We start from the raw sequence: 27,528 nt of genomic DNA, 5'->3' as shown, positions 1-27,528 counted from the left end.
TTCACGAAACGATATTCTAGTCTTTTGGTCAACGGCTATAAGTAGCAAATTTGAAGCATAATATTTTTTTCTGGCACTTAGCACGTCACAGATATATCTATTTATTGTAAACGTGTGATGTGAGTTTGCATCATTTCCTCGTTTGGAGAATACATGAGTTATAAATAAATTGAAATTACTGTGGCCAGACGGAAGTCATAATTAAATTGTGAGTCTTTTTATAACCTCCGTGTTATCTCCGTGTTATTCATAAATTAGAACCTCCGTAGATCGTAGACCATATCAATTGCCTCATTCACTAATTGTATTTTTCGTGTTCTGAAGTTGCTCACTCACCTATGCTGGCATTGCTAATAAAATGTCAACATGGTGGTCAAAATGGAGCTCGATATTTTTGTTTGTTATAATACAGAATGAGGCAATTGTGTGGTGTGTGGAAGGTCAAACCTACGCCAGATGTGTCTCTCTATGTACGTTGGGAATGCATTGTTTGACAATTTTGGTCATCCTTTTCCAAATTTGTACATTAAAAAGGTGAAGTTTACTGCACCGTTAAAAAACGACGTTTATTATGCCGTTTACTTTTTAAATGAACAATTTGAAACAAAGTTTCATGTCAAAATTATTTAAAATGGAGTTTTAAATTTTAATACACGTGTTAAATAAAAGTTTGTTGGGAAGGGATTTCCCACAAAGATAGTGACAATATTTCACAAACGTGGTGAATTATTGGTAATTATGGTCCTAAACAAATGAATAAGGGAGAGATTATATATAACTATGAGGCGGAAGGGTGGGAGGTATTAGTGTAAGCAGGGGCATAAGTAGAAGGAAGAGGTGGTTGGGAAGAAGTGATAGTTGAGGAAGAAGAATAGGAAGGTGAAGATTGAAGATGAGAAGCCGCCGCAGAGAATGGTGATGAGACGGCAACCTGGTCATAGAGGCTCACGGGAAACTCATGAACATGCGAATAACAATATTCGTAAAAGTTGCCGTAATCACGTGAACTCTGAGCTTGAGGCTGAGTGTGAACAATGGGTTGAGTTGTAGACGGAATGGAGAAAAGGGTGGGTGGTGGTGGTGGTGGTTGCGGTGATGGGTGTCTGAGCCTGACATTTTCAGGGAAGTTGAGTTTGGCTTTGTTGCCTCTGAAACGTAAGGAAGCTTCATCGTAGGCTCTGGCTGCATCCTCAGCAGTCTCGAATGTTCCTAACCAGACTCTGGTAGCCTTGAATGGGTCCCTTATTTCCGCAGCCCATTTCCCCCATGGCCTCTGCCTCACTCCTCTGTATTTCCTCTTTGGTTCCTCTCCCACTCCCATCCTCTCTGCCCTGTACTCGTAATCGTACACCCTGCTTGAACTTTCGCCAACTCCATCTGTATTATTCCACACAAATCAAATCCAACTTTCCACTTAACAAAACACCAAAAACAAAGGACTCACTACTCACTTTGATGCTTACATGTTGAAATAGCAGGGAAAGAAGTTCCACCTGGAGGATCACTTGTATCAACTTCCCTCCTTCTCTTGAGAACAGAGTTTCCACCGTAAGATGAAGATGCAGAAGATGCTGTGATGGAACCAGAATCTATGTTCGATGTAATAGTAAGACCATCACCACCTCCGTTTCCATTGTTGTCAATGTTTTGATGAAGAATGGAGTGATCATGACTATGTTCATCTCCACTCACAACTTGAGTCAAAACAGAGACCATGGCTGACATCTCCCTCTCCCTATCCAACCCCGAAAACATCATCGGCATTGACAGCGTACGATAGTCTCCCGCTTCACCCTCGTTACCCTGTTCTCTACCATTCGCCATATTTACACTTACAACTTCACCTCTGTAATTTTTAACCTAACCCTTCGTAGCAACCAAAAATTGGAACTGGTTATGGCCGCCACCAAGACTCCTCAGTGTTTAAACTATGGAACAAAAGAAGAAGTAACTTATACAAAAACAATGCAAGTAGTTGAAAAGATGGAGGTCAAAGGGTGAAGGTGTGAACCTGAAAACTGGTTGCCTTTGAGTGGAGAGAACCAAGTTGACGGTGCTCAGAAAAAAAGGTAACAGTAGTAGTGACGGCCGACTTCAAAAAATATCTTAATTTATTTTATCCATGGATATCTAAACGATGTTACTTTCACGACCAGATCAAGTTTTCAAATCCAATTTCTCTATGCGTACATCATGCCGTACGTTTTATACAAAACCAAACCGGGGACCATCACCGTCCATAGTTTATTCCACAACATCTAATTTTTTTAGTTTATATATAAAAATTAGTTATACATATATATTTTTTAATTGATTGATAATACATTATTTTATTTCTAATATAAAATATTCAAGATGACAATATTAGTTAGCTGTCTACATATAATATTAATAATAATAAATTCAAAATATATTTAATTCTAGTGTTTTCCCTTCACTGTTACAAAAGCGGCAACTTGCCATTTAATTTATTATTTACATTTATCGAAATTGCATCATTTATTCAAATGTATACTTATACTTTCAAAATGTCATATGGTTTACCAATGGAAACCATGTCAGCACTAATAACCGTTGACTATTGGTTCTTTTACATTATCCAGAATGCAAATGAAAAAAAAAAAAGGTATAATTATACATTGGGAATTTCTATATTCTCCATATGAAGTATTTCCTAATTTTTATTTTTTGTCTGGTATGTTTAAACTCAACCTAAATTAAGAGATCGAATCTAATAACAGTCGAGCTATTAACTTATTACTTTTGACTTACTTTTAAAATAGTAGGTTTTGCTTTTAATTTTTAATATTTTTTTAATTCCATGAATCAATCACCAACACATACTTAAATTACCATTATATAGTAGAAAATTATAAAAAAAAAACACTATAACTACAAAAAAATGCGATACATAAAACCAAACAGACAAATAAGAATAAGAAGCTAAATCAAACTAAGTTTTAAAATTAAAATCTGCAGAGCTTTCCATTTTTTTTTTCTTCTCAGCTACTGACTCCTCTTATCAAAGGAGTAAGTGATTAAGAAATAATTAAACAATAATTTGGTATTAAATCTTGCCGACTTAGTAGACAAAAATTGGTATTTTGTGGCTTTATTTATTTATTTAATTAAATGTGTTGGTGAGAAGTGGATAGAAGTTTGAGAAGATTTGGGTGGTCAACGCTTTGTTTGTTTAGAAGACATACGCGGTATTATTTGTCGTGTTGTGAAATAGTAGGGTAGTACTCAAAAAACAAACCTTAATTAATTCAAATTGACACGTGGATCAATTGTCGATTTGTGCATTATCTAGACCTTACACTACAAACAGTACCCAATGTGAAATCAAAATAATACGACAAATGAAAATAAGATGTTTATGTAACACAAATTGACGTAAACATAGAAAGACCCTTCTTCATCTTCTTTTTTTTTTTTCCTGCACCTTCACTATGGTTAACTCAATATCTATAATTTTTAAAATGTTAAATATGTTTTTTGTCTATTAATTTTTAGTAAATTTTGGAATTAGTCTATTTCAAAATTTTAGACCAATTTAGTCTTTTATTTTTCGAAATATGTGAATTTAATTCTTTTAATCGAATTTTGTTAAGTTTATTTGACATTTTAAACACGTTTCATAATAGTATGTGTCAAACTGTATAAACAACTTAAATACATACGAAACATCAAATAAACCTAACAAAATTTGATTAAAATGAATAAACTTTTTAGAATATATGTGATATATTTTTGACAGAATTCTTTAGAATAAATATTTTAGAATAAGATTTTGAGCACACGTGGATGTGTTATGGATTGAACTTTTTGAAACGAGTTTCTCTTCTTATTTTTCAGAATTAGAAGAAGTAACTGTTGTGGAATGTAATGAAAAAGTATATTTTAAATTTTTTTTATATATTATAGGGTGAATTTAGTAATAATGGGGTGTAAAAAGTCAAAAAGTAGAAATATATTATTAAGATTGAGCATTGTGTCCCATGGTTTTAAATTTGGGCCTTAGTCTCACAATAATCTATTGTACCTTGTAAGACCTCGATAGTGGATTTTTGTTATTCATTCTTAACTTAGGGGCCTTCTACCTCTACCTTCACCTCCAACACTTTTTTCTGCACCCGAAACACTTTAAATTCTCAATTTAACCTTTCACCTTTTGCTCCTTTAATTCATTAAAGTAAATTACCTCTCCCTCCTTATGTAACTATTGAAACTAATGAACTTATGAACTTTTTTTTGACTTCTAGCGTAAAAATATGGATGACAATACGTAAAAAAAGTGTGGTTTATCCGCATAACCTTTAGCCCACTTTTTGAAAAAAAAAAATATGATAAAATTGCCGATGTTTAACAAATTGAAAATTTTTGACAAGTTCACAAAATTAAACAAAGACTTCGAAGAATTGAATGATAAATTGATAATTCAATATTTTTATCATATTCATATTTGTATTTTGACATACACGATGTATTCCTAAAATTTTAGCACATTAAACAATATATAACATTTGTCTTTTCCACTTACAAAATTTGGAATGTTTATGCAAAAGAATAGAAAAAAAATAATTAATATACACAAGTACAAGTTGTTTTTTCTTCTTTTTTTTTTCAGGTGGCAAGCCAATCAGTGTGGGCCGCTAAACAGTCTACACGAGTCGGAGATTATGCAGGTCAAACTTTTACAGCTTAGTGGACTCAATATCCCAATCCATCCCGCACTTTTTTAACAGGCCTGCAGACTAGCCTGCCGGATAACATGTCATACCAAACCCACATTGTCATTTCTGAGTAAAAAACTCTGAGACCCATAACTTAATGTAAAAAACCATATACTAAACCAAACATCTTTATTTTCTTTTTACAATTTTTTATCTCTTCTACGCTTTTTTTCTTCTAAATAAAATTTACCCAATTTTTGTTTAAGAAAATTGAGAATTGAAGTTTTAATATTCTGATTAGGCGCCAACCACATCTTGTCGTCCAACGCTATGTGTTCATTTTCTCAGTTTACAAAGTTAATTTCGCATTGAAACTTCCATTAGAAGATCATGAGAAATATTTGGTATTACTAACTCAACCAAACCTTGTAAGAACAATAACTAAATTAATAAAGCCTAATATTTTTAAAAAGTGAATTGTGAAGTATATTTAAATTATAATTAAAATATTTAATCTCATTTTTGCCAAATTATGATTGAGCTGAATTAATTGTTAACAGCAATTTTTCCAATTAAGATTAATTGAATGTTAACTAGATTAAATCATTTTTTAAATCCTCTAGATAGACGAGTTTAATGTGTTAAACTTTACTAGACAAATTAATAGATTATCCACGAGATGACTTTTGATCATGAGATGAGTTTTGATGTTATGCATAGACATTTCTTAAACTGTGTATTATACAAGTGAAATATAAGCAAACTTATAAATCATTTATAAATGATACATTGATAGATTATCTAATGGATAATGTTTGCTTATATTGTAAGTTTGGATTTTATTTTTTTTTCTTCCACATTGAATATCTACAAGAGAATGTTAATTTAGATCACTCTAAAAGCTCTAAACTTTAAATCAAATTAATCAAAACCCAGATATTGCATTTCTAAGAAACATTGAATTCACTAAAGATTGTTACAAAAAGATATTCGACAACACTCATCTCATCCTTGTTCATCATACACATTTTATTTTAGGGTTAAATATATTTTTGGTCTCTCAAGTTTTAGTAAATTTTGGAATTAGTCCCTCATCAAAACTTTATACCAATTTAATCATTCATCTTTCAAAATGCGTGAATTTAGTCCTTTTAACCAAATTTTGTTAAGTTTATTTAACGTTTCAAGCATATTTCATAATAGTATTTAAGTTAACATTGAAACAAAAATGTGTCAAACAGTGTGAATAATTTAAATATTATCATGAAATACGCTTAAAACGTCAAAAGAACTTAACAAATTTTGGTTAAAAAAACTAAATTCACGCATTTTGAAAGATGAAGGACTAAATTGGTCAAAAGTTTTGATGAGGGACTAATTCTAATTTTCACTGAAACTTAAGGAACCAAAAACATATTTAACCCTTTATTTTATTATTTGTAATATCTTTTATTATCTTTCAAATGAAAAGCTAAATTGCTAGATTGATTCTCATGATTCCATAACAAATTCTAAACCTACCAACAATTAAAATGTTGATGAAGAATTCAACTATTAATTAAATAGAATAAATACTTCATTAGACAATTTAATAAAAAATTAGACAAACTACATCTACCCAATATAATCATAAAAACGACAATGATTATAAATAATAAACAAAATTAACACATCTAAATGGATACAATCTAATTAATTTTGCATTAGTTCACCTCCTTTTTTCAGACACACATGAGCAAACTTTATTTAAGCTTAAACTAAGTATAATCATTTATGAAATGAGAACACTTTAATTCAATCATTAAACATTGAACCAGCACTAACTTAATCAATTCGATGACGAACCTAATCTAAACATAGAAACACATCCTACTATCTCAACATCCTTCAACTATTCAACATTTAACATATAATACAAATAAAACTTAACATCACAACTACTATACAAAGTAAAGATAATTTAAAATAATTGAGATTATATTGTATGGACTCGACCTTGTATGACAAATGCCAAAGCCTGCTCTGCTAATGTAGTGCTCTTCCAGAATAAATTGTTAAGGCTTGCACTTTTAGGCACAAAATTAATCAGTAAGAATGCATTTTTAAGTTTGAATGCCCCTAACTTCCACAAGCCAAGCACTCTTCTCTGTTTGTTAGAGAGCACACCATCTGCGCCATCTTGGTATTATCATCCTCTTCCTCAACAGTAGGTTTTTCCTGCATACACAATAGAAATGGTCAATATCAAATGTGTAAACAAAATGAATAAGATTGGTGACAAGAATTCTTATTACTTTGAGCATAGAGGTATCAACGGTGAACTTGATAGCATCAGCTGCTGCACGTGATCGCAGATAATACATCCCAGTCTTCAAACCCTTTCGTTTGAAAACAAAAGGAAAAAAACATCAAACAGTTGGCATAAAAATTCACAAGAGATCTAATTTCTAACAAGATAAAGTTAATGTAGTAGTGTATCTAAATTAAAAAGGAAACCCGATAAATAAACACAGCCGTAGGCGGTGTATAGAATTATTATATATTTTAAATGTTTGGAACCCACTATAACTAAAAAGTCCAACTGTAAAAGCAAACACAAAATCTACCATAAAAGAACATCAACTAACACAATCCTTTATTGGAGAGAAATCGTGAACATAATCTAATGAGGATTGAATTTTAACTTGCTCCAAGAAAAAGGTTGATACCTTTGACCACGCATAGAAATGCAAAGAAGTCAACTTTCCAAAGTTGGGTTGATCCATATGAATATTTAAGCTCTGGCTTTGATCTATGTAACATCCTCTATCAACAGCCATATCAACCAATGTCTTTTGTTTTATCTCCCAAACAGTCCTGACAATTTCAGGCAGAGTTAGCATGAAATTCTTAAGAGTCAAGTTTAGCTAATTTACAAAATAACAATTCCCATACTTGTATATGACTTTTAGGTCATCAGTAATTTCTGAAATTTTCTGAACTGAACCATCTTCATAGATTATTTTATTCTTGATTGTAGGAGACCAAAGTCCCATTTCAGTCAAGTCATGAAGTAAATGCTTGTTCACTACAACAAACTCACCACTGAAATACAAAAAGTTAACAAGCAATATAGATCAACAAGTTATCAAGCTATAATAAAATGGCATGGGAGTAAACCTTAGAACTCTGCGACTGTAGATATTAGAAGTATATGGCTCAAAACACTCGTTATTGCCAAGAATCTGGCTTGTAGATGCAGTTGGCATAGGGGCGATGAGAAGTGAATTTCTCACACCCGTCTTAGATATCATTTCCCGAAGTGCATCCCAATTCCAACGACTTGAGGGTATCACACCCCACATGTCTGGCTGAATAATTCCCTGCAAATATAAAAGCATCTGTGATGTTTAGATTTCTAACTGAAAGCCTAAAAATTAAGTTCAATATACATTCACAGCATTATGAATATAACTCAGACAAAAAGGCATGAGTAGAGAAGACTCTCACAACAATATACCTTACTCATCGGACTCCCACTATATGATTCATAGGGACCTTCTTTTGCAGCCAATTCACAAGAAGTTTTTAATGCATGATAGTATATTGTCTCAAATATATCCTTGTTTAACTGTTGAGCCTGCATCACATAACCATGTAGCCTATCAAACTGAAGAACATCTAGCTTAAGCTGTAAATGAATGTGCAATCCGACTAAAATTATTTACCTCTGGTGAATCAAACGCCATGCCAAGTAGTATGAAAGTATCAGCAAGACCTTGAACCCCAATACCAATGGGTCTGTGTCGTAAGTTTGATCTTCTAGCATTCTCAATTGGGTAGTAATTAACATCGATTATTTTATTAAGGTTTGTTGTCACCGTTGCAGTAACCTGTAATTAGCCACAACCATCACAAAAATAGCCATATAATGATAATACCAATATAAGTGCATATGTAGGAACATGTTAAAAACATCCAGCATTCTGCATAGTTCGAAAATAACCAGACATCGTACCTCTCCCAATTTGTCAAAGTCAAAGTATCGGTTTTTTGAGCCCCTGCTCCCAACAAGCTTAGATGGATGAGATTCCATGGGCACACCCTTTGGTAATCAGATAAACATTCATAAACAGAAATAACAGGTTAGTACAGTCACACAGAAATCAAATATAGGCGAACCTAACACAAGAAATAACCCAGGGATTTCCTACCTTCTCTCTTACATATCGTGGTAGAGCAATTGATGCCAAGTTGCACACAGCAGTTTCTGTTGGACTTGTATACTCAATTATCTCAGTGCACAAGTTTGATGACTTGATTGTTCCCAGATTCTGTTGATTGCTTTTCCTGTTGCAAGTGTCCTAGGATATTGAAGATAAAAAAGATTCAATGAAAAACATATCTAAAATGCGTTAAAATAGAAAGTTAAACAAAGTCAAATAAGCATTTATAAACCACCTTAAAAAGCATATAAGGGGTTCCAGTTTCAATCTGGGACTTCAAAATTTCAAACCAGAGGCTCTGTGCCTGAACAACTTTCTTTGCTTTTCCCTATGTACAAATAAATTTGTTAAAATAAAAAGCAAGGAAAAAATAAGCAAGAAGGGATTCAAAATGTGCAAAACAAACCAACAACATAGACCAAAGCTTACTTCTCTTTCGTACTGAGTGTACAGTTTCTCAAATTCTTCACCCCAACAATCAGCCAAACCCGGAGCTTCATTGGGGCAAAACAAAGACCATTGCCCATTGCTCTGAACTCTTTCCATAAAGAGATCAGGCACCCAAAGAGCATAAAACAAATCTCTAGCACGATGCTCTTCCTGCACAGATAGGATTAACACAGGACTAGATCAGTAAAATTGGACTACTTTTTAACAAACAGGAACTAAAAATTGGGGGCCGTAACTACATGATGTGAATTACTACATTTTAGAATCCCTTCAGTCATACCTTTCCATGATTTTTCCTTAAATCCAAGAATTCAAATACATCAGCATGCCACGGCTCCAGGTACACAGCAAATGCACCTACGAGAAGAATATGACATGGTAAGTAGAGGCAAACAATAAATATTCACTAATGTGTGTTCTCATAAAATATAAACAATATACCTTTCCTCTTGCCTCCCCCTTGATCCACGTAACGAGCAGTGTCATTGAACACACGCAGCATTGGAACAATACCATTTGATGTCCCATTTGTGCCACGGATGTAACTGCCTGTGGCACGAATATTGTGAACAGAAACACCAATTCCACCAGCTGATTTGCTAATGATAGCACACTCCTTCAAAGTGTCATATATTCCCTCTATACTATCATCTTTCATGCACACAAGGAAGCAACTACTCAACTGCCAAAGAACATGAGCAGATCCAAATAAATGAGAGCTAGGATTATCAAATACCAAACTAAATGCTTACAAAAAGAGGAAGAATTGGAGATAAAGAGCATTAGCATATACTGTACCTGTGGTCTAGGTGTTCCCGCATTGAAAAGAGTTGGAGATGCATGAGTGAACCACCGTTGAGACATCAGGTGGTAAGTTTTGACAGCAGAGTCAATGTCTTCCTTATGAATTCCAACAGCAACCCTCATCAACATGTGTTGTGGTCTTTCCACAACCTTACCTTGAACCTTTAAGAGGTAGGACCTCTCAAGGGTTTTGAAACCAAAATAATCATAGTCAAAGTCCCTATCATAGATTATTTCACTGTCCAACCGAGCAGCATTCTGAAGCATAACAGAAAACAACACAAAAGTGAAAATCCCATCATACCAAAACATTAAATTCAAAGTACGTAACATCAGAATCAGAAATACATACAGTATAACAGCCATAATCAGTGATTATACTAAAACATCCAATAGCCTACAACTCCAAATTTTGAAACTTGACCCAACTACGACAGCAGATCCAATATAAATAAGCAGTCAAACAAAGAATATAATTACCTTTATGATAATTTCATAGATATCATCAGCAATCAGAGGAGCCTTCATTCCAGATCTTTCACTAAAATGATTACGCATAATCTTAATCCTGAAACATTCATAATTCAACCACTGTAAACAACAAATCATCACACACAAAAAAAAACACAAAAACATATTCCCAGTCACACTTACGTTTCAGAAAACGACTTCTTTGTGTTCTTGTGCAGATTCGAAACCGCAATCCTCGCAGCCAACTGAACAAATCACAAAAACACGGATATCAGCCTTTAGTCAACGGATACGAATTACAAAGACCACGATAAAGAAAAGGAAACTGACAGAAGCATAGTCAGGGTGGTTGGCTGTCAAGGCAGCAGCGGTTTCCGCAGCCAACTCATCGAGCTGACTGGTCGTGACACCTTTGTAGACGCCAGCGCACACTTTCTGAGACACCAGAACGGGGTCACAGTGTTCTGTGCTTAAACCGTAACTCAGTTTCTTGAGGCGCGCGGTGATCTTATCAAAATGCACCGCCTCTTGCCTCCCATCTCTCTTCACCACATACATTTTCTCTACTCTGTTCTTTGTGTTTCCCAATGGAGAATTTCGTCGAACAGTTTCGGCGCAGGCACGAGTGTATAAATAGGGTGAGTATAGGGTGTGATAATGGATAGTGGTTGTGCTTTTGTTTTTGGCCAATAATGATGGTTCCCTCGCAAATGTGTTGGATTCGAAATTTTCCCGCGAGAACTTGGATTTAGAATTAGGAACTTGAATGAAATGGTGGGAGCGTCACAGCGCGGGTTTCGCTGATGCGGGACCACGCTCTTTTGAAAATAAAGTCTGAGTCTGAGGTGTTTTCTTGGACTCTTACCTTTCTAACTTTTATACTCTTCTTCTTCATCATCATCCGGCTGATCTATCTCCTGAGAACCGTTGGATAATGAAATTTTGTTTCATCTTGTGAGGAGGGCTAGCGTGGATTGGACCGTAGAGAACTAACAACCTCGTTACGATATTTTGTTCATATTGTCCTATCTTTTGTTTGGTTATCTTTAAATTTATTTTTTATTTTACCTAAAAAAATTATTTTTTTAATTATTATTAAAGGGATTAATTTTATGTACATAAGTTTTTTAATTTTACTTTTAGTAACTACTTTTTGAATTTAAACAACAACTTGATAAAAAAATATATATCTTTTACTTTTATCTTTTCAACAACTGATTTTTAAATTTAAATAATTATATATAATAAAAAAATTATTAATTAGGAAAAAATATATTTTTAAATTTTATAAAAACTATTTTATTGTTTATTAATATTGTAACTAACAATTATTTTATTTAATAAATATTTTATTAATAAAAAAACATTCACTGATTTATATAAAATTTATTCATATCTATTTTTATAATTATAATTATATTTTTTATTGTTCTAAAAAATAAACCTGATACATTAATTATAAAACAATTTTAATTTTTATGATTATAATTTAATCCTTTATTATAAAAAAACGAAAACAATATTTATGTTTTTCATATTTATGTTGTAAAAGAGTGTAAATATAACAAATTATCTATCATTGTCATGTCTTGTTATGGCATAAAGTAAAGTTGAACCTAACAGACATTAAAGTTATATATAGAGCCATTATTTTCTCATGAATTGTTAGGTAAAAACAAATAAGAGTAAATATAAAATTATTCTCATACCCATTTTAATATTACTAATCACATTAGAATTTATATTGTTATTAACTATTTTAATATATCTTCTATCTATTATATCTATCTATATTCTATCTATCTATATCTATATTATAAAGGGAATTTACATTTTGTAGACATATTTTGTTTTTTAATTTTACCGTTTAATAAGTGATTTTTTTTAATTTAAAGCAATATTATACACACCTTACTTAATTTTGTATACTCTTATTACACAACTTTTTTTATATCTCCTTTTTGTCTCATCGTATAACATATAAATATGTTCTTTTTTTATTCAGTTTAGGTGTATATATTTAGTGTTGAAGTATTTTTGTGTCCATGAATACTTTTCTTTATTTTTTATATAAACAGATTCTTCACACATTTCGTCTTTTTTTAATTTTAACATTTAACAACTAATTTTTGTTAAATTCAAATATTTAACTTAACAACTCTATCACTTAAGTAACTTTTAAATTTAACTTTTTTTTATTTAACCATTTTTTAAAATTAATCATTTTTTTAAACTAAAATAACTACATATAATAAAAAATTTATTTTTAAACTGAATAAAATTTATTTTTATTGTAGAAATTATTTATATTTATAATTTATTATTATTTAAAAAATGAACACATTGATTTTGTTTCTAGTAAGGTGGGTAAAAGTATTCAACCAATGTAACATAATATAAACACAACAAAATATTTTCTTATCATTTTCACATCTCCTTATTGCATAAATCCTTCTTGCATAAAGTAATTTAAACACATTTGAAGACTTTGATTCACATAACAAACCTTTAAGTTATAGACCCATATTTTTCCATACATTGCTTGACAAAAATAAATAAAAATGAGATAAAATAAAGCAAAATTATTCTCACACTCATTTCAATATTATTTGTAATGTTCAGTTAATTAGTATTGTTATTGTTTTTTATTTTGTTCACTGTTATCTTTTGATATTTTTATTATTATTTTAATTTGATAAACCGAGAAATATGAATATGTGGTTCTTATTTAGACAAATATTGTAAATTAAGTTTAAAGAATATTATCAGTAAATTTCTAATTCAGTTAAAAAAAATCGAAATCACTAAAAATATCGAATAATATCTCAACAAAATTTATTATCAATGTATTTGGTTATTTCAATTACAAAAATTGCAAAAATCAAATACAAATTGCAAATTCAGTCAAGTTGTGAAAGTCAGTTAAAAACACAATCCTTATAAGAAATATGAAACCAACCTTAAATAGTAATCGCTTATTCTTGATATTAGAGGCATTATCATTATTTTTTCTAATGTTCAGAATGTATAGGAGTAATTAACTCCCTTATTCACAATATTGGATGTAATGTATTTTCAATCATTGTGATTTATACTAATTCAATATATTTATTCTCTATTAGTCTTGTGTTATATTTATTTTCTTAAATTTAACTACATGGATTAATTGAATGCACATATGTGGGTATTTCACTATTAGACATAATGTCAGAACCTATAATGGAATAAAACAACTAATTGATTGATCATTTGGACATAAAGTTCGTGAAGTTTTTATCATATAGTAATTTCATAAATTTCATTGCTTGATTAGTTTTAGATTTATTTCATACACATCAACAATTTCCATTCTTTTAAAGTTGAGTTTTAATTATTGAATAAACGTAATTTTCCTAAACAACACAAGTTTTTGTGGGAAACGATATATGCATTTATCCACCCTACTACTTGTACGATTTAGTACACTGCTCGTTTTTTAACGCTCATCTAAGATGTCATCGATAATTAACAAAATCTTACTACTTAACTTTGATATTAGCGTCTTAACTTAATTTAAAAGTTATTCATTAGATATAGTCAAATTAAAAATTTAGTATTTTTAACCTTAATGGAAATTAATGTTTACAAAAAATAAGAAACTCATTTATGAAATACAACTACTAAAATAATACATTATCCCTAACATAGTTCCCAAAATGACTTTTGATTGTTGTGTGGTCTTGTCCATATCAGCATTAACATATACTCCTATATCAAAATATGATCATCGCACGTGAAAATCACAACCACCAAAATAGAAGGATGGGGTAATGTAAACGGTAGTTGTTATGACAACATGTTTCATCACATAATAAGTTTGGAAATAAATTTCAATAAAAATCATAAACTCATACAACAATCATACAAACATAACTTTGGCATTTATTTTCTATGTGGTCAGAGTTATGACACATAGGCCACCTCCTCTTTCTCCAACATCAGATAATCCCAATATGGTGGGTGCTATAGAGGCAATGATTGCAACAACATAATGCTAATATGGTGAATCATCACAACCTAACCATGTAGCAGATGGAGTCGGTTAGGCTATCAACATAAACATTACAACAAAGGCCTTTGGAGGCCTTACAACAATTGGGAGAAGCTTGTTTTTAAATTGGTCATTCACGAGCTCCCCACCCCTCGAGTACAATAGTGGAGTTTGGAGGGTTTTCTTCCGCTTCACCCATCCAAGTTCAATGGAAAGACTAGTCTTGACGAGGTAGATCAGTGGATGAGAGATATGGAGAAAATATTTTTTATCCTAATACTCACAAAAGTGACCAACCATAGTCTGCCATGCCAACATCTCCAATCTCCAACCTCTTCCCCATGAACCAGCCACCATGGAACCACCAATATCTCATCGACATTCACAACAACTACATCGAAGAAACATTGTTTGACAACTAGAACCACAAACCTCGTGACAAATGTTGGAAAACAACATATCCACCATGAACTCAAATCAATGTCGCCATCTCCATTGCAATAAGGCCAGCCAACACAAACATGTGTCACAAAGCTCCATAAGACCAAAACCACGCACCTTGCTCACGTTTCTCCCATTTTCACCAACCAAAATCGAGACAAGCACATTCAAATCATATAATTAATCATTGTTGCAGTGCCAAGAAATGCATCGCAAAACGTGGCATAACCTACAATGTAAATTTGTGTAACCATTGAAGCCAAACAGAAAATGTGACCCATAACACATCTACATCAAAACCAAATCGCAAGTGGACATCTCGTGAAACCCTAAATCCCAGTTGCAACGACGCACCAACTACAAACAACCTCGACAACAAACTGTGCCCACGAACAACAAGACAAAAGCCATTGCAGCGCCTCACAAATCTTCCACAATATATTGCGTCGTCAATACTTGTTGGAAAACGCATAGCCATTGCGAACAACCCACTAGTTCGCAAACCACCTCCTGCACAGAGGAGGCAGAAAAAAAGTTTGGAACATTGGAGTTTAGAAACCCTTTAGGGGGGCCTGTTATCTTTCTCTCTCTCTCTCTTTCTCCCTTGTCTTGGTATATTTTTATGTTACTTTTGCATTCCATTCAGTGCTAAGTTTATAGGACAAGTTCTACTGTAATTTCATTATGCATTTTGAAGTTAAATTAAAATAATGTCTTTGTTCTATTTATTATTCTTACGTTTTTTTTTATCTTTCTTTGTCTTTTATCTATGAATCACGTGAAAAGTAATGATTTTTACATTGTAACAAGTTAGTAAAGTGTTAAATCTACATGCATGTTGATGGTATGAGTCTAAGGATTTTTAATTTTAATTTAGAATGTACTTTGATTAAATTTATAAATTTCATGTAATTGAATGAGTTTTTACCAATAATTGACAATGTGCTTTGATTAAATATGAAAACTTTAAGAATAATTAATGGAAAATGTACTTTGATTAATGAGTTTTTTACTTTATATTAAAGGTAAATAAACATGATTAGGCATAGTAACATTTAATTGAGAATGTACTTTGATTAATTTTATTATATTAATTTACAAAGTTCATACTTCTAATTGATAATGTATTTTGTTTAATAGTGAGAACACCAACAAATTAATTGAGAATTTACATTGATTAATTCGAAAATATAAGACAACAATTAATTGAATGATAATCCTTAGATAACTAATGAATAATCTATTTTGAAAGTAGTGAAATGAGATTATTTTCTTTATAATTGTTTTCGTATCTCTTTATCTTTTTCGAATATCATGTTATTTTACTAACTTCTTTTGTATTGTTGTTTTTATAAAACTAATTTGTTAATAATCAATTTCGTGTTATTTGGGAGACGACTCATGATTGATTTTACTCTTTTTATATGTTAGCTACTATCTTAAAAATACTGTAATTGCTATAATTTAGTAGTATAAATTTAATCGTGTGAATGACAACAACACAAAAAGAGAAAGATAAATAGAAATGTGATATATGATCAATGGGACTTCTTCTTGCGCCCCAACTGTACTAAAATGACCGAAGTAACCTTTCACCATTGACTTCCTTTGGCTAGGGTAAACAACCTATCTCACTTCCTTTTTCATTTCCTTTCTCATTTGTGTCGCTTAGGTGAAGATACTTGGTCCAAAGTGGATTTTGACATCCAGTAAACAATTCTAAAACAAGATTTAAAAGTTTAACCCACATTGCAATGTCACACAAACCAAATTTTGAAAGTCGTTGAACATTTCCAAAATCGATTTTTGAAATTTGATAAAACGACTTGGCCCAATTCGGATTTTCAAATTTGGTAAACAATCCGTAAACTGATTTTCAAATTTCGATATACCCAAAAACAATACATTTTGAAATTTGTTTAATCCAACCTAGTCACTTACATACCCTATTTTTAAATCCGGTTCATCCAACCAAGAAAATCACCACATTTTGAAAACAATTATACCCAAACAGATTTTGTATTTCTAGTAAACACTGAAAAACCAGGATTTGAAATTCGGTGTATTCTTGAGTCACATTTCTAAATGTGGTGGAGAAACGAAGGAAAGAGGATCAGGAGATGGGAGGTGAGTTTTCCGACACAAATGAGAAAAGAAAATAAAAAGGGAAGTGAGGTCAAAGTTAAGAAAATGATTTGAGGAAGAAAAAAAGTGTGATGAAAATAAGACTCATGTATGTGAGGGAGGGAGAAGATAAGAAAAAAAAAAGAGGAGTTGTGATTGATTTTATTTTTAATTATATATATTAAAGGCTATCTATTAATCATAATATAAAATAAATTAGTTGAAGGATAGGAACGAACAAATAATTTTAATCTTATAGAAATCAATTATTTAACTTAATTTAATGTAAATATATGTTTAAATTAAACTTAAAAGATCCTTAATTATATCTTTGTTTTTAACCTTTACTCCTTAAACTAAATTAAGTGTTTAATAGCACTTATCCTTCAAAATAATATAAATATTTATAAATTAATCATTTTAGTTTTAATTTATTTTTCTCAATTGCACGTCAAATATTATATCATATGATAAAAGAAATATTAAAAATTTAAAATATTTCAAAATTTAAATATAATAAATACAACTAATTTTTTTAATGTATATTTAATTTAGTTTATTAAATACCTATTTTTTTTTAAATGACTGAAGTTATTAAAGTTTTTAAATCATTAATATTTGTAAATATATATTTGATATATTAGATAATCAAACTTGATCGGGACATATTTTTGACGGGTTAAATATGTTTTTTGTCCCTTAACTTTCAGTAAATTTTGGAATTAGTCCATTTTGAAACTTTGGAGAAATTTAATTCTTTATCTCTCAAAATACGTGGATTTAATCCTTTTAATTAAATTTTGTTAAGTTTATTTGACATTTCAACCACATTTCATAATAATATTTGACTTAACATTAAAAAAAATGTCAAACAATATAAACAACTCAAATACAATCGTAAAATATATACAAAACATCAAATAAACCTAACAAAATTTGATTAAAAGGACTAAATCTACGTATTTCAAAAAATAAAATATTAAATTGGTCTAAAATTTTAAAATAGACTAATTCCAAAATCTACTAAAAATTCAATAACAAAAACATATTTAACAACACTATTTTTGTCCAATGGATACATATGTTACGAGATAATATCAGATGTGCATATCCAATATATTTTTGAAACCTAATAATAAATACTATAAATTATCACCTTAAAAATACATATTATAAATTGTAATTCTTTATTATGGATTAACAAATCATAATTACTGTAAATCACATAATTACTATTTAAAATATAATAAAATAGTTATTTACTGGGGTATGAGTTGCAGCTTCTATAATACTGTTACCGGAGGAAGCACATCCATTCTCCTCTGCAAAGACTGAAGGAGTGAAGAAAACCCTAAAACCCTAGAATTTCTGAATTCAGCTAAGACAGTGTCTCCTTCGCGCACAGGAAGAGGAATTCGAGGAAAAGAGGAGCCAATGGACTTCGACGAGTACGAATACCTGGAAAAGACAGTGGAGGAAGACGTAGATTCCTCCAAGAAGAAGAAGGACATCACGGACAAGATCGAGAGAAGTTACCGGAAGCGCGACGTCGACGACGATCTCCACGCCGACGACAGAAGGAGCAAGAGGAGGGGCGACGACGACAACGGTGGTTCCAAGAAAGATCGCGACAGAGACAGGGATAGGGACAGAGAACGGGAACGTGACCGTTCCTCCGGTCGTCACAGGAGCGAGAGGGAGAGAGATGGAGAGAAGAAAGAGAGGGATAAGGATAGGGAGAGGAGGGATAAGGATAAGGACAAGGATAGGGATAGGAGAGATCGTGATAGGGATAAAGAAAAGGAGCGCGAGAGAAGAGAGAGGGATAGGGAACGAGAGGAGAGAGAGAGATCCAGAAGGAGCGGGAGTCGCTCCGAGAGAGACAGAGACCGGGAGCGAGATTTCGAAATGCGCGATGGACGGTAATTCCTATATCCTCCTTCATTTCTGCAATTAGCTTGTGAACTACGGTTTACTTTATGAGTTCAGTGTTGGTTCAATTCTTCAACTGTGCTTGCGAGTGGCTTGAATTGATTGATGCTGAGAAAAAAATCTGTGCATTGGTGATGTGATTTGGAGAGGATTGGTGTTTTCCCCTTAGTATGCATTGTGTGATTGTTGTTTTTCGGCTACTGACTTGAAATCTGTTTTCGTTTTATGTTTGAAGTTGTCCGTGGTGGCATGTCTAATGGTGTGTGCCCATTATCTATTCTGGTTGGAACTATTGAAGTTTGTGCAATTCATTTTAATCATGAAAGGAGGGCTGGGAGGTCTATTTGGTGTTAAGAAATGTGACAGGATTTGTATTGTTTGAGGGTAGATTTTATGCATTTCTCATGTGATTGTGTTATTCACATAGTTTTAACATTTGTTCTTATATTAAAAAAATTATCTTGTCATATAGATGAAATGCCTAGGTCCTTGCTGCTAAGAATTCCAATGTTTGAAAACTAATAATTCTGTTAATATGATAACTATTTTACAACCTTCAACGTCACCTTGTAAAGTTAGACGGCTAGGTTTTTTCTAATAGTATGATACCTGAATAAGTTAAGAAGGTATGCGTCTGTTGAACCGGGAGGTACTATTGTGACCCCGCTTCTGCTTGCCCTGGGTCCTCTGACATTTATTTGACTATTCTGATTCTAAGGTTGAACATAATTCATGATGTAGGTATTATTATATATATATATATAATTTTTTTTTTAATTTTGGGTATTAATATTACTATATAATGTTTTTCTAATGGGTGGAAACTAGATTTGTGTTATGATAGTTTATTGACTACAATGATGGATTATTATTTTAGAAGATAATAAAGTAAGAAAATCCTAACCAAAGTTTCTGGGTAATAAAGTAAGAAAATCCTAACCAATGTTTCTGGGTCATAAAATAAGAAAATCCTAACCAAAGTTTCTGGGGTGTATGCATAATATTGTAGGGATTATTAAGTGATGTTTTGGTGTATGATGTGATAAAGTGTTTTACATAGTATTTATATGGTTAGATATGGAGACATTAACCCTCTCAAGATTAAGTGCCATTTTGAACTATAATTTTATCGGAGTATGTGTGAAATTATGCTATAAACGCAGCTCATAATAAAAATTACTACTAATACATTTTCTACTTATTTTTTTACTTGTCAATTTTAATATGTGGTACAGGAGATTTAGGGATAAGAAAGAGGCCGTGGAACCCGAGGCAGATCCAGAAAGGGACCAGAGAACTGTTTTTGCCTACCAGGTTGGCTGATTGACCCTATTTTTTTTATTTTATTTTTTAAATTATCACAATTGGTAAGTTTTATTTCTTTTCATGTATGGCGTTTTTCTGATGATTGCCCATTTGTTCTGGTGATTTCAGATGCCATTAAAAGCAACCGAGAGAGATGTGTATGAGTTCTTCTCAAAAGCTGGCAAGGTTAGTTGTTTTTTAAAATATATGAACTTAGCTAGTAGAATTGTGATCACTTGCCTATCACACCATTCGTGTCTGTTAGAACTGTAATGACTTTTGTTATCATATTAAACCATCTTTATTATAATCTTAATTTATATTTAGTATATTGTTGCTTCTCAATCATGATAGCTGTTAGCAAATTACATGGAATTGATAAGTTCTTACGAGTATACTGAATTCTACTTAGAGATATTTGGTTTCTGTTGTAGTATATTGTGCTGTTCCTTCATTTTCAAGTAGGACAGCAACTTTATTATGTCTCAACAGACTGTTTGTATGATGAGTGATTGTGGGGCATATGATGATATTTTCAATGCCACAAATTTGGTGTTTGGCTTGCATGCTGGGAATGTGTTATATTTACTTCTGTAATTGGTACTTAACGTGTCATGTTTAATTTTCTCCCCTTTCAGGTGAGAGATGTTCGTCTGATCATGGATAGGAACTCAAGACGATCCAAAGGAGTTGGGTATGTGTTTTATTGTTAAATAACTTATTGTTTTTATGTATGTGCTATTGTGGTATTAGGATATCAACTTCCAAGAATCATGTTTAACTGTATCTTTAAATGGACTAGCAATGCGATAATGATGAGGGATGGTGGGAATACCTTGCACTCATGTTTAATCAATTCATGCTGCGCACTCAAGGTAGATGACATAATCCTAGTTTTTTGTTTGGTCCTATTCCCATTTCCTTCCTCTGCTTGTCATACAATGAGGATTTCATTTGTATGCTGATGACCCTTATTTTCCTCCATTTATTATTTGAAGTCCCATATATTGGTTGTGGGGCTTCATAAGGTTGAAATGGAGGAAGTTTTGCTCTCCTTTTCTCTATGGCTATCACTATTCAATTTTTTTGGTGAGAAGAATGACTCTTAGTATCTAGATGAGATGCTAATGGATTTGGTTTTGTTTGACATTTTAGGCCAGCTGCCAGTTTTAGGTTGGATTTCTTATCTTAGGATTTGATTTGTCGCATGTATACGTAATTACATGTAAAGGAAATGTGTTACTGTTGCTAATTTTTTCTCGTCCTGTCTCAATGGTTTCCTATCTCTATTCTCATACGGTATTCTCTTATTTTCTTGCCACTTTACATATTTTAGCTTTTTATGTTTATTATGACAGGCTAACATTTACTTTACAATTCAGATACATCAAATGAACTCAGCTTGAGCTGTCTGCACTAGAGTTTTTGTTTCCCTGCATCACTTTGCTGTATGCTTTGTAAGTTTTGATTGCAACTATTGGTTTCTTGGTTCTGAAAACTTGATGCAACTTCTTGATGAGGCTGCAGGTATATTGAATTTTATGATGCAATGTCAGTGCCAATGGCTATTGCTCTCTCTGGTCAACTTCTTCTTGGACAACCTGTAATGGTGAAACCTTCTGAAGCTGAAAAGAACCTTGTTCAGTCTAACGCTTCTGGTGGAGTAGCTGGTGTAGCTGGTCCTTATGGAGCTGTGGACAGAAAATTGTATGTGGGGAATCTTCACTTCAATATGACGGAGAGTCAGCTACGGGAGGTATTTCTTTTTTGTTGCTGTTTTACTGGCTTGTGTGGTGAGGATGCAGATGTTTGCATATTTCTCTTGTCATCTCTACTAAATTTATCAGGAATGTGAAGGCACAGTATTTTATTGAATACCAGTGGCTTGACAAAACCTATTTCTTCTTGGAAATATTCAATTAAGTTCCTCTAAACTGGATCTAGTTTGTTGATAGATTATTACCAATTTGATTCTTATTGTTACAGTTTTATCATCACTTGACATTTTTTTTTTCTGTTTTAGATTTTTGAGCCATTCGGTCCTGTTGAGGTTGTCCAACTGCCTCTTGACTTGGAAACAGGCCACTGCAAGGGTTTTGGGTTTGTTCAAGTTCGTTTCTAACACCCAACTTTGCAAAATATTGCTCTATGTAATAATTGTATTTACCTCTTTAATTTGATTTCACTGGGCAGTTTACCCATCTTGAACATGCCAAGGCTGCTCAGAGTTTAAATGGAAAATTGGAGATTGCTGGCAGGACTATCAAGGTAGAATTTTTGTGTTGGACATTTTAGTTTTAACCTGGTATCTTTAACTTTTGTTGATGACAATTCTGATAGTTCATGTGTTTCTGATTGATGTTGTTCATCAAATTCAGGTCTCATGTGTAACGGATCATGTTGGAAGCCAAGATACCACTGCAAAATCGGCAGACTTAGATGATGATGAAGGTGGATTGGTAAGTTTGTCTCGTTATATAAAGTATTCAAAACTGGTTTTCTCAACTTGGCACGTTATTAAGAATTTTAAATCAATATCTCATCATGCAATATTTCAAAATTACTGTGTGCTTTAAAGAAAAAGAAAGTTTTTCTATTATGTGTTTAAAAAGTGTATAATAATCAATGTAACTCTTAAAAGGTAGTGTTTGTCCTTCCAGAAGTTAGAAATATTCTTCAAAGCAAAAGCTCCAGAAATGCTGTATCATAAAATCCATTTTTTTATCCTTGCATAATGGATGTTGAGGTTACTAAAAATTTGGTACGTCGATATATTTCCAGACTGTTAGATCATTAGATGAGGATGTGTTCGTGGTGGACATATCACCATCCAACACATGTTGTACACACCTGTTAACACGGACATGAATATCAAGCTATAACACTTACTCTTGGTTAGACACCTCTGGGAAACTTTTACTATTAAAAAAATTAACAAATTTAATTTAAATTGTATTAAAGTAAAAAAAAATTATTAGAATTTTAAATGATTTAATCTACTGTAACAAACATTAAAATTGAAAATTAGAGCATAGAGTCTAATTTGTCTCTTGATGATCCAGAACTAGAGAGTATGTTTTTCAATAATGATGATGTAAGAGGTCACCAACTCTAGATTAGACACTTTTGGAGCAACTAGCAAATGATGCCACTTGGCATTTTTTGGAGGCTCATTATTAGTGTGCTGAACTAGTTGTCTTAAGAAATATGTTTCATCTTGAATTTTTTATAAAATATTGAAGTGACCACACATTCCCTCATAATATTTTCTTTGCATGCTATTATCATAAATATTGTCGAGCTTAACAAGTTTATTTTTTCAAAGGTGAAAATATAATTCTTAATTCAATTCTCAATATATGCTCTCAACACAAACACACGTTTGGTGTCTTATATTTTAGACATTAGCTGTGCCTAAGTTTTGGTGTTGGAGTCGGTTCTTCATAGTTGTCGCCCACATTGAAGTCTTAGTGCTGGTGAGGATTTTCTTAGGTTATAATTAAATTATGGACATAGGTTAGAGGCTGGTGCTTTCAGCATTCCCTCTTTTATACGATAATTCTATCCTTTTATTTTCTGCACCTTTTATCCTTGCACCTTTCACTTTGTCATTTTGTACTCTCTTATGGCACAATTCTTTATAGTTGAGTACTATTCCGACGGTGTTAAGTAAACTTTTTTGTTCCTACCTACGTTTTTATTTTCCTTGTATGATAACAATGATCTGTATTCAAAATTCTTGCTTAGCTACTGTGCTATTTTTGCTATGCAGACTTTAAATGCTCACTCCAGAGCATTGCTTATGCAGAGGCTGGCTGGTGCTGACATTTCTGCAAGGTTTGTTAATAGTATTTCTCATATTTAGCAACTCTGGTCGTAATCTTCACATTTTTTCTACTTTGCAGCATGGGTATGCCTGTTGTGAATGGCTCAGTTCCTGCTCAGCAGGCTGTTAGCTTACCTATTGGTGCACCAGGTCTTCCAGCGCAAGTTATGCCTACCCCAGTGGTAGAACCTGTAGGAAGCCCGAGCGAGTGTTTACTTTTAAAGAATATGTTTGATCCTAGCACTGAGGTCTGTGGTTGACTGATTTTATTTTACCACCAGGTAATGTTTTCATTTAACTAAGTACTGATGATGATAAACATTGGAATGCAGTCGGAACCAGATTTTGATATAGACATTAAAGAAGATGTAGAGGAAGAGTGTTCTAAATATGGCCGGGTGAAGCATATTTTTGTTGACAAGTACGTTCATTAATGTGTAACGCCCTTCAATAATCATGATCAATTTTACTACATGCCTCAACTTTTAATTAAAATTAAATTAATTCCACTTTAATGTGTTACAACTTACAATTCTTTAATTGGTTTGGCATGCACACAGAAAAAGCGCAGGTTTTGTCTATTTGCAATTTGAAACAGTGGAAGCAGCGAGTGCTGCTCAACATGCAATGCACATGAGATGGTTTGCACGAAGGTTAATTTCAGCAATCTTCATGGTAATCTTTTGGTATTCATGAATCCTTGCAATCTTTTATTTTTTTATTTGAAAATGTAATGTATAATGAATAAAAAACTAGGTGTTTGGTTATTTTTGTTTTTTCTTAATATCATTTCAACAATAAATTACGAAAAATTAGAGAACTGATAAAATGAGAACGAAGTGACATTTTGTATCGAAGGGTTAACTAGTACTTCTTAGCATATAGTGTGTACAAAAAATGCAGAAGAATGAGAATAATAAGTGTTTTAAAATTAGCTACCAGACTCATTGTTTTACGCATTTGATTAGTTAATTAAGAGCAGACTATTCTCAGAAGTTGGGGCCTAGGTAATCAAATTGGTGAAAATCCCATTAAAGCACTAAAAGCACAGATCTAGTCATGTCTGGAGCCTTAGGTTGCATGGATCTAAACTAGGATTTTGTAGTACTTTTCATAAGATTGATAGTTGAGAGTTGAACTTGTTTAACTTTACTTGAGGTATTGCTTTGATAGGATTATTAGTTTTTTTTTTTTTCTCAAGTGTCTATGTAGGTTTACTCTTTAGTCTGAACACCATCCCACACTTGTTGTCCTTGTGCATTTTAACAAATTTCGGTTCAGTCCCCCCTGGCCTACTAGAGTCTTTGTATTAGCAGGTTTTCAGATACTTTGTAGCTCTGTCTGTATTTGGGACCTCCTTTTTTACTTTCGTCATTCCTGCAGTGTTGGGGATGTATATAACGCTATGAGCTTCTTAATATTTGTGACTTCTCTTCTTTTATATTTTATAGGGTTAAATATGTTTTTGATCTCTTAAGTTTCAGTTAATTTTGAAATTAGTCCTTCTTCAAAACTTGATACCAATTTAGTCCTTCATCTGTATAAATGTGTGTATTTAGTCCTTTTTACCAAATTTTGTTAAGTTTATTTGATATTTTAAATATATTTTATGATAATATTTAAGTTAATATTGAAGTAAAAATGTGTCAAACGGGGTAAACAATTCAAATATTATCATGAAATGCACTTGAAACATCAGATAAACTTAATAAAATTTGGTAATAAGGACTAAGTCCACACATTTATAAAGATGAAGGACTAAATTGATATCAGGTTTCGAAGAGGGACTAATTCCAAAGTTCATTGAAATTGAGGGATCAAAAACATATTTAATCCTATTTTATAAAATATTAGGAGCTTAGTAAGGCTTTCAAGGGTTTGAATGCAAGTATTCCTGTTGTCTTGCGAGTGTTCCTGGCCTGGGCCTTATATTAAATGTATCAAACTAACATGTCAGAGTGTTTCTATCATATCCGATAATCAAATTATCAAAATATTATGCGTCCTGTATGTTGTCTCTCTTCCCTTTTTCTTTTTTACTTTAAATTTATAATATATAATATTCTTTTTTTTTCTGCATTTCAAGAGATTATTTGTTTTGCAGCAACCACAATTATATGAATCCAAGTTTAAAGGGGAGTGAAGAAAATTCATACATGCCTCGGGGCTCCTGATGATACAATATGCATAATTTTGAGGTCTTCAATTTTCATAAAATTAAGCTCTAGTTTATTTAGATTTTGATTCATGAATTGTATTAGATTACAGAGATGGTAGTGTTAATGTTGGCGATATTTATGATCAGTTTAACGTTGAGCATGTCAATGCATTCTAAAAATCTTTCATACCGTTCATCTTGTTGTGAAATGTAGAATATCTTGTATCTTTTATTGGGCATTAATCATTTATCCTACTGTTTGACATTTATTAAAAATTATAAAATATTAGGGGTTCATCATACGAAAATGAAATGTTCACGATTTTGATTTTTAAATAAATTTTAACGATAGAAAAGGATTTCTGGATTATAATGTATTATGTCTCAAAAATTAGGTGAGTGTGAGCAAAGGAATATTTACTTTCTTTTCAAATATTTTTATTACCAATTAAACTTTATTGGAGAATATAACTCAAATGGATTTGATTCAATCGACATTTACAAAATTGTTATTTTAGTATAATTTAATAGTGTGTTTTAAAGTAATATTAATATTGTCCAGTAAGTTTACGTTAATATTGTTATTTTGATTTCGTGCTTTGCACGTGAACAATTCGGTCTTTGGTGGTTTAAGTATCGATTCTTAATCTATTGGTGGATTGAATGAATTGTATATTTTTTGGCTTATTAAAAACATGGGTTGGGTGCACTTAACTCAATTTTTATTAACAAGTAAAGGAGTTGAGTTTGTTATATAATTTATTAAATGGCTTTGTGTGTATGCAACTTAATATCATGTCATTTCAACTATAATGATTATTTTATAAATGGTTAGAAGCTTTTATTGAAAATGTATTGAAAATGTAATGTCTCGCCCATGAGTTAGTGTAGCGTGGCTTGTAGGTATTGCTTTAAGCTGAGGTAATTTTAACAAAATCAATGTATATGAGTTGAATACTTACGAGTATGTAACAATCGTTTTTTAAAATCGTAGGAGGATACGAATGTGTATATACATAAATGTTTTATTCTATTACCGTTTTATATTGAATTGTTAAACTTAATTTTATTGCTCATTTACATATTGAATTATTAAACTTATTTTT

General features: G+C 31.9%; 3 protein-coding genes across 5 annotated transcripts; 1 reads left to right on the top strand and 2 right to left on the bottom strand.

Moving 5' to 3' along the window:
• Positions 1-609: 609 nt before the first annotated feature.
• Positions 610-2,268, bottom strand: LOC114179773 (ethylene-responsive transcription factor ERF110-like). Of its 3 annotated transcripts, XM_028066225.1 has the most exons (3): positions 2,012-2,267; positions 1,452-1,928; positions 610-1,377 (listed from the first exon to the last, which is right to left on the bottom strand). In XM_028066225.1, exons 2-3 carry the CDS (start codon positions 1,822-1,824, stop codon positions 779-781), a joined length of 972 nt encoding a protein of 323 aa, XP_027922026.1. In that variant the 5' UTR covers positions 1,825-1,928; positions 2,012-2,267; the 3' UTR covers positions 610-778. The 3 variants fall into 3 exon arrangements, with proteins under 3 accessions (XP_027922026.1, XP_027922029.1, XP_027922028.1); XM_028066228.1 differs by having other exon boundaries at positions 1,494-2,268; XM_028066227.1 differs by having other exon boundaries at positions 1,464-2,266.
• Positions 2,269-6,421: 4,153 nt separating this feature from the next.
• Positions 6,422-11,455, bottom strand: LOC114179589 (ribonucleoside-diphosphate reductase large subunit). The gene is made up of 17 exons (XM_028065986.1): positions 10,937-11,455; positions 10,790-10,851; positions 10,616-10,703; positions 10,130-10,393; positions 9,773-10,013; positions 9,612-9,688; positions 9,311-9,481; positions 9,117-9,209; positions 8,870-9,019; positions 8,674-8,760; positions 8,384-8,548; positions 8,176-8,295; positions 7,836-8,038; positions 7,611-7,760; positions 7,385-7,532; positions 6,971-7,054; positions 6,422-6,893 (listed from the first exon to the last, which is right to left on the bottom strand). Exons 1-17 carry the CDS (start codon positions 11,162-11,164, stop codon positions 6,795-6,797), a joined length of 2,430 nt encoding a protein of 809 aa, XP_027921787.1. The 5' UTR covers positions 11,165-11,455; the 3' UTR covers positions 6,422-6,794.
• A 7,022-nt stretch (positions 11,456-18,477) lies between these two features.
• On the top strand, positions 18,478-26,672 carry LOC114178029 (RNA-binding protein 39-like). The gene is made up of 13 exons (XM_028063703.1): positions 18,478-19,123; positions 20,369-20,447; positions 20,568-20,624; positions 21,077-21,132; positions 21,966-22,194; positions 22,462-22,548; positions 22,632-22,706; positions 22,817-22,897; positions 24,211-24,275; positions 24,344-24,512; positions 24,597-24,685; positions 24,825-24,939; positions 26,369-26,672. Exons 1-13 carry the CDS (start codon positions 18,636-18,638, stop codon positions 26,405-26,407), a joined length of 1,629 nt encoding a protein of 542 aa, XP_027919504.1. The 5' UTR covers positions 18,478-18,635; the 3' UTR covers positions 26,408-26,672.
• The last annotated feature ends 856 nt before the right edge of the window (positions 26,673-27,528 follow it).

The sequence above is a fragment of the Vigna unguiculata genome, chromosome 3 (genome assembly GCF_004118075.2).
Source record: "Vigna unguiculata cultivar IT97K-499-35 chromosome 3, ASM411807v1, whole genome shotgun sequence".
In the NCBI taxonomy this organism is placed as follows: Eukaryota; Viridiplantae; Streptophyta; class Magnoliopsida; order Fabales; family Fabaceae; genus Vigna; species Vigna unguiculata.
Note: the sequence above shows the minus strand (reverse complement) of the source record. Positions and strands in the feature narration are given on the sequence as shown.

Excerpts from the sequence above, each read along its gene's own strand:
- LOC114178029 (XM_028063703.1), top strand. The coding sequence starts at position 18,636 with ATGGACTTCGACGAGTACGAATACCTGGAAAAGACAGTGGAGGAAGAC. Across the intron at positions 19,124-20,368 it reads TTCGAAATGCGCGATGGACG|GAGATTTAGGGATAAGAAAG; the intron begins GTAATTCCTATA and ends TATGTGGTACAG. Across the intron at positions 22,549-22,631 it reads AGGGTTTTGGGTTTGTTCAA|TTTACCCATCTTGAACATGC; the intron begins GTTCGTTTCTAA and ends TTCACTGGGCAG.
- LOC114179589 (XM_028065986.1), bottom strand. The coding sequence starts at position 11,164 with ATGTATGTGGTGAAGAGAGATGGGAGGCAAGAGGCGGTGCATTTTGAT. Across the intron at positions 8,761-8,869 it reads CACGATATGTAAGAGAGAAG|GGTGTGCCCATGGAATCTCA; the intron begins GTAGGAAATCCC and ends TGATTACCAAAG. Across the intron at positions 7,055-7,384 it reads ATTTCTATGCGTGGTCAAAG|GGTTTGAAGACTGGGATGTA; the intron begins GTATCAACCTTT and ends TTCAAACGAAAG.
- LOC114179773 (XM_028066225.1), bottom strand. The coding sequence starts at position 1,824 with ATGGCGAATGGTAGAGAACAGGGTAACGAGGGTGAAGCGGGAGACTAT. Across the intron at positions 1,378-1,451 it reads TTCAACATGTAAGCATCAAA|ATGGAGTTGGCGAAAGTTCA; the intron begins GTGAGTAGTGAG and ends GGAATAATACAG.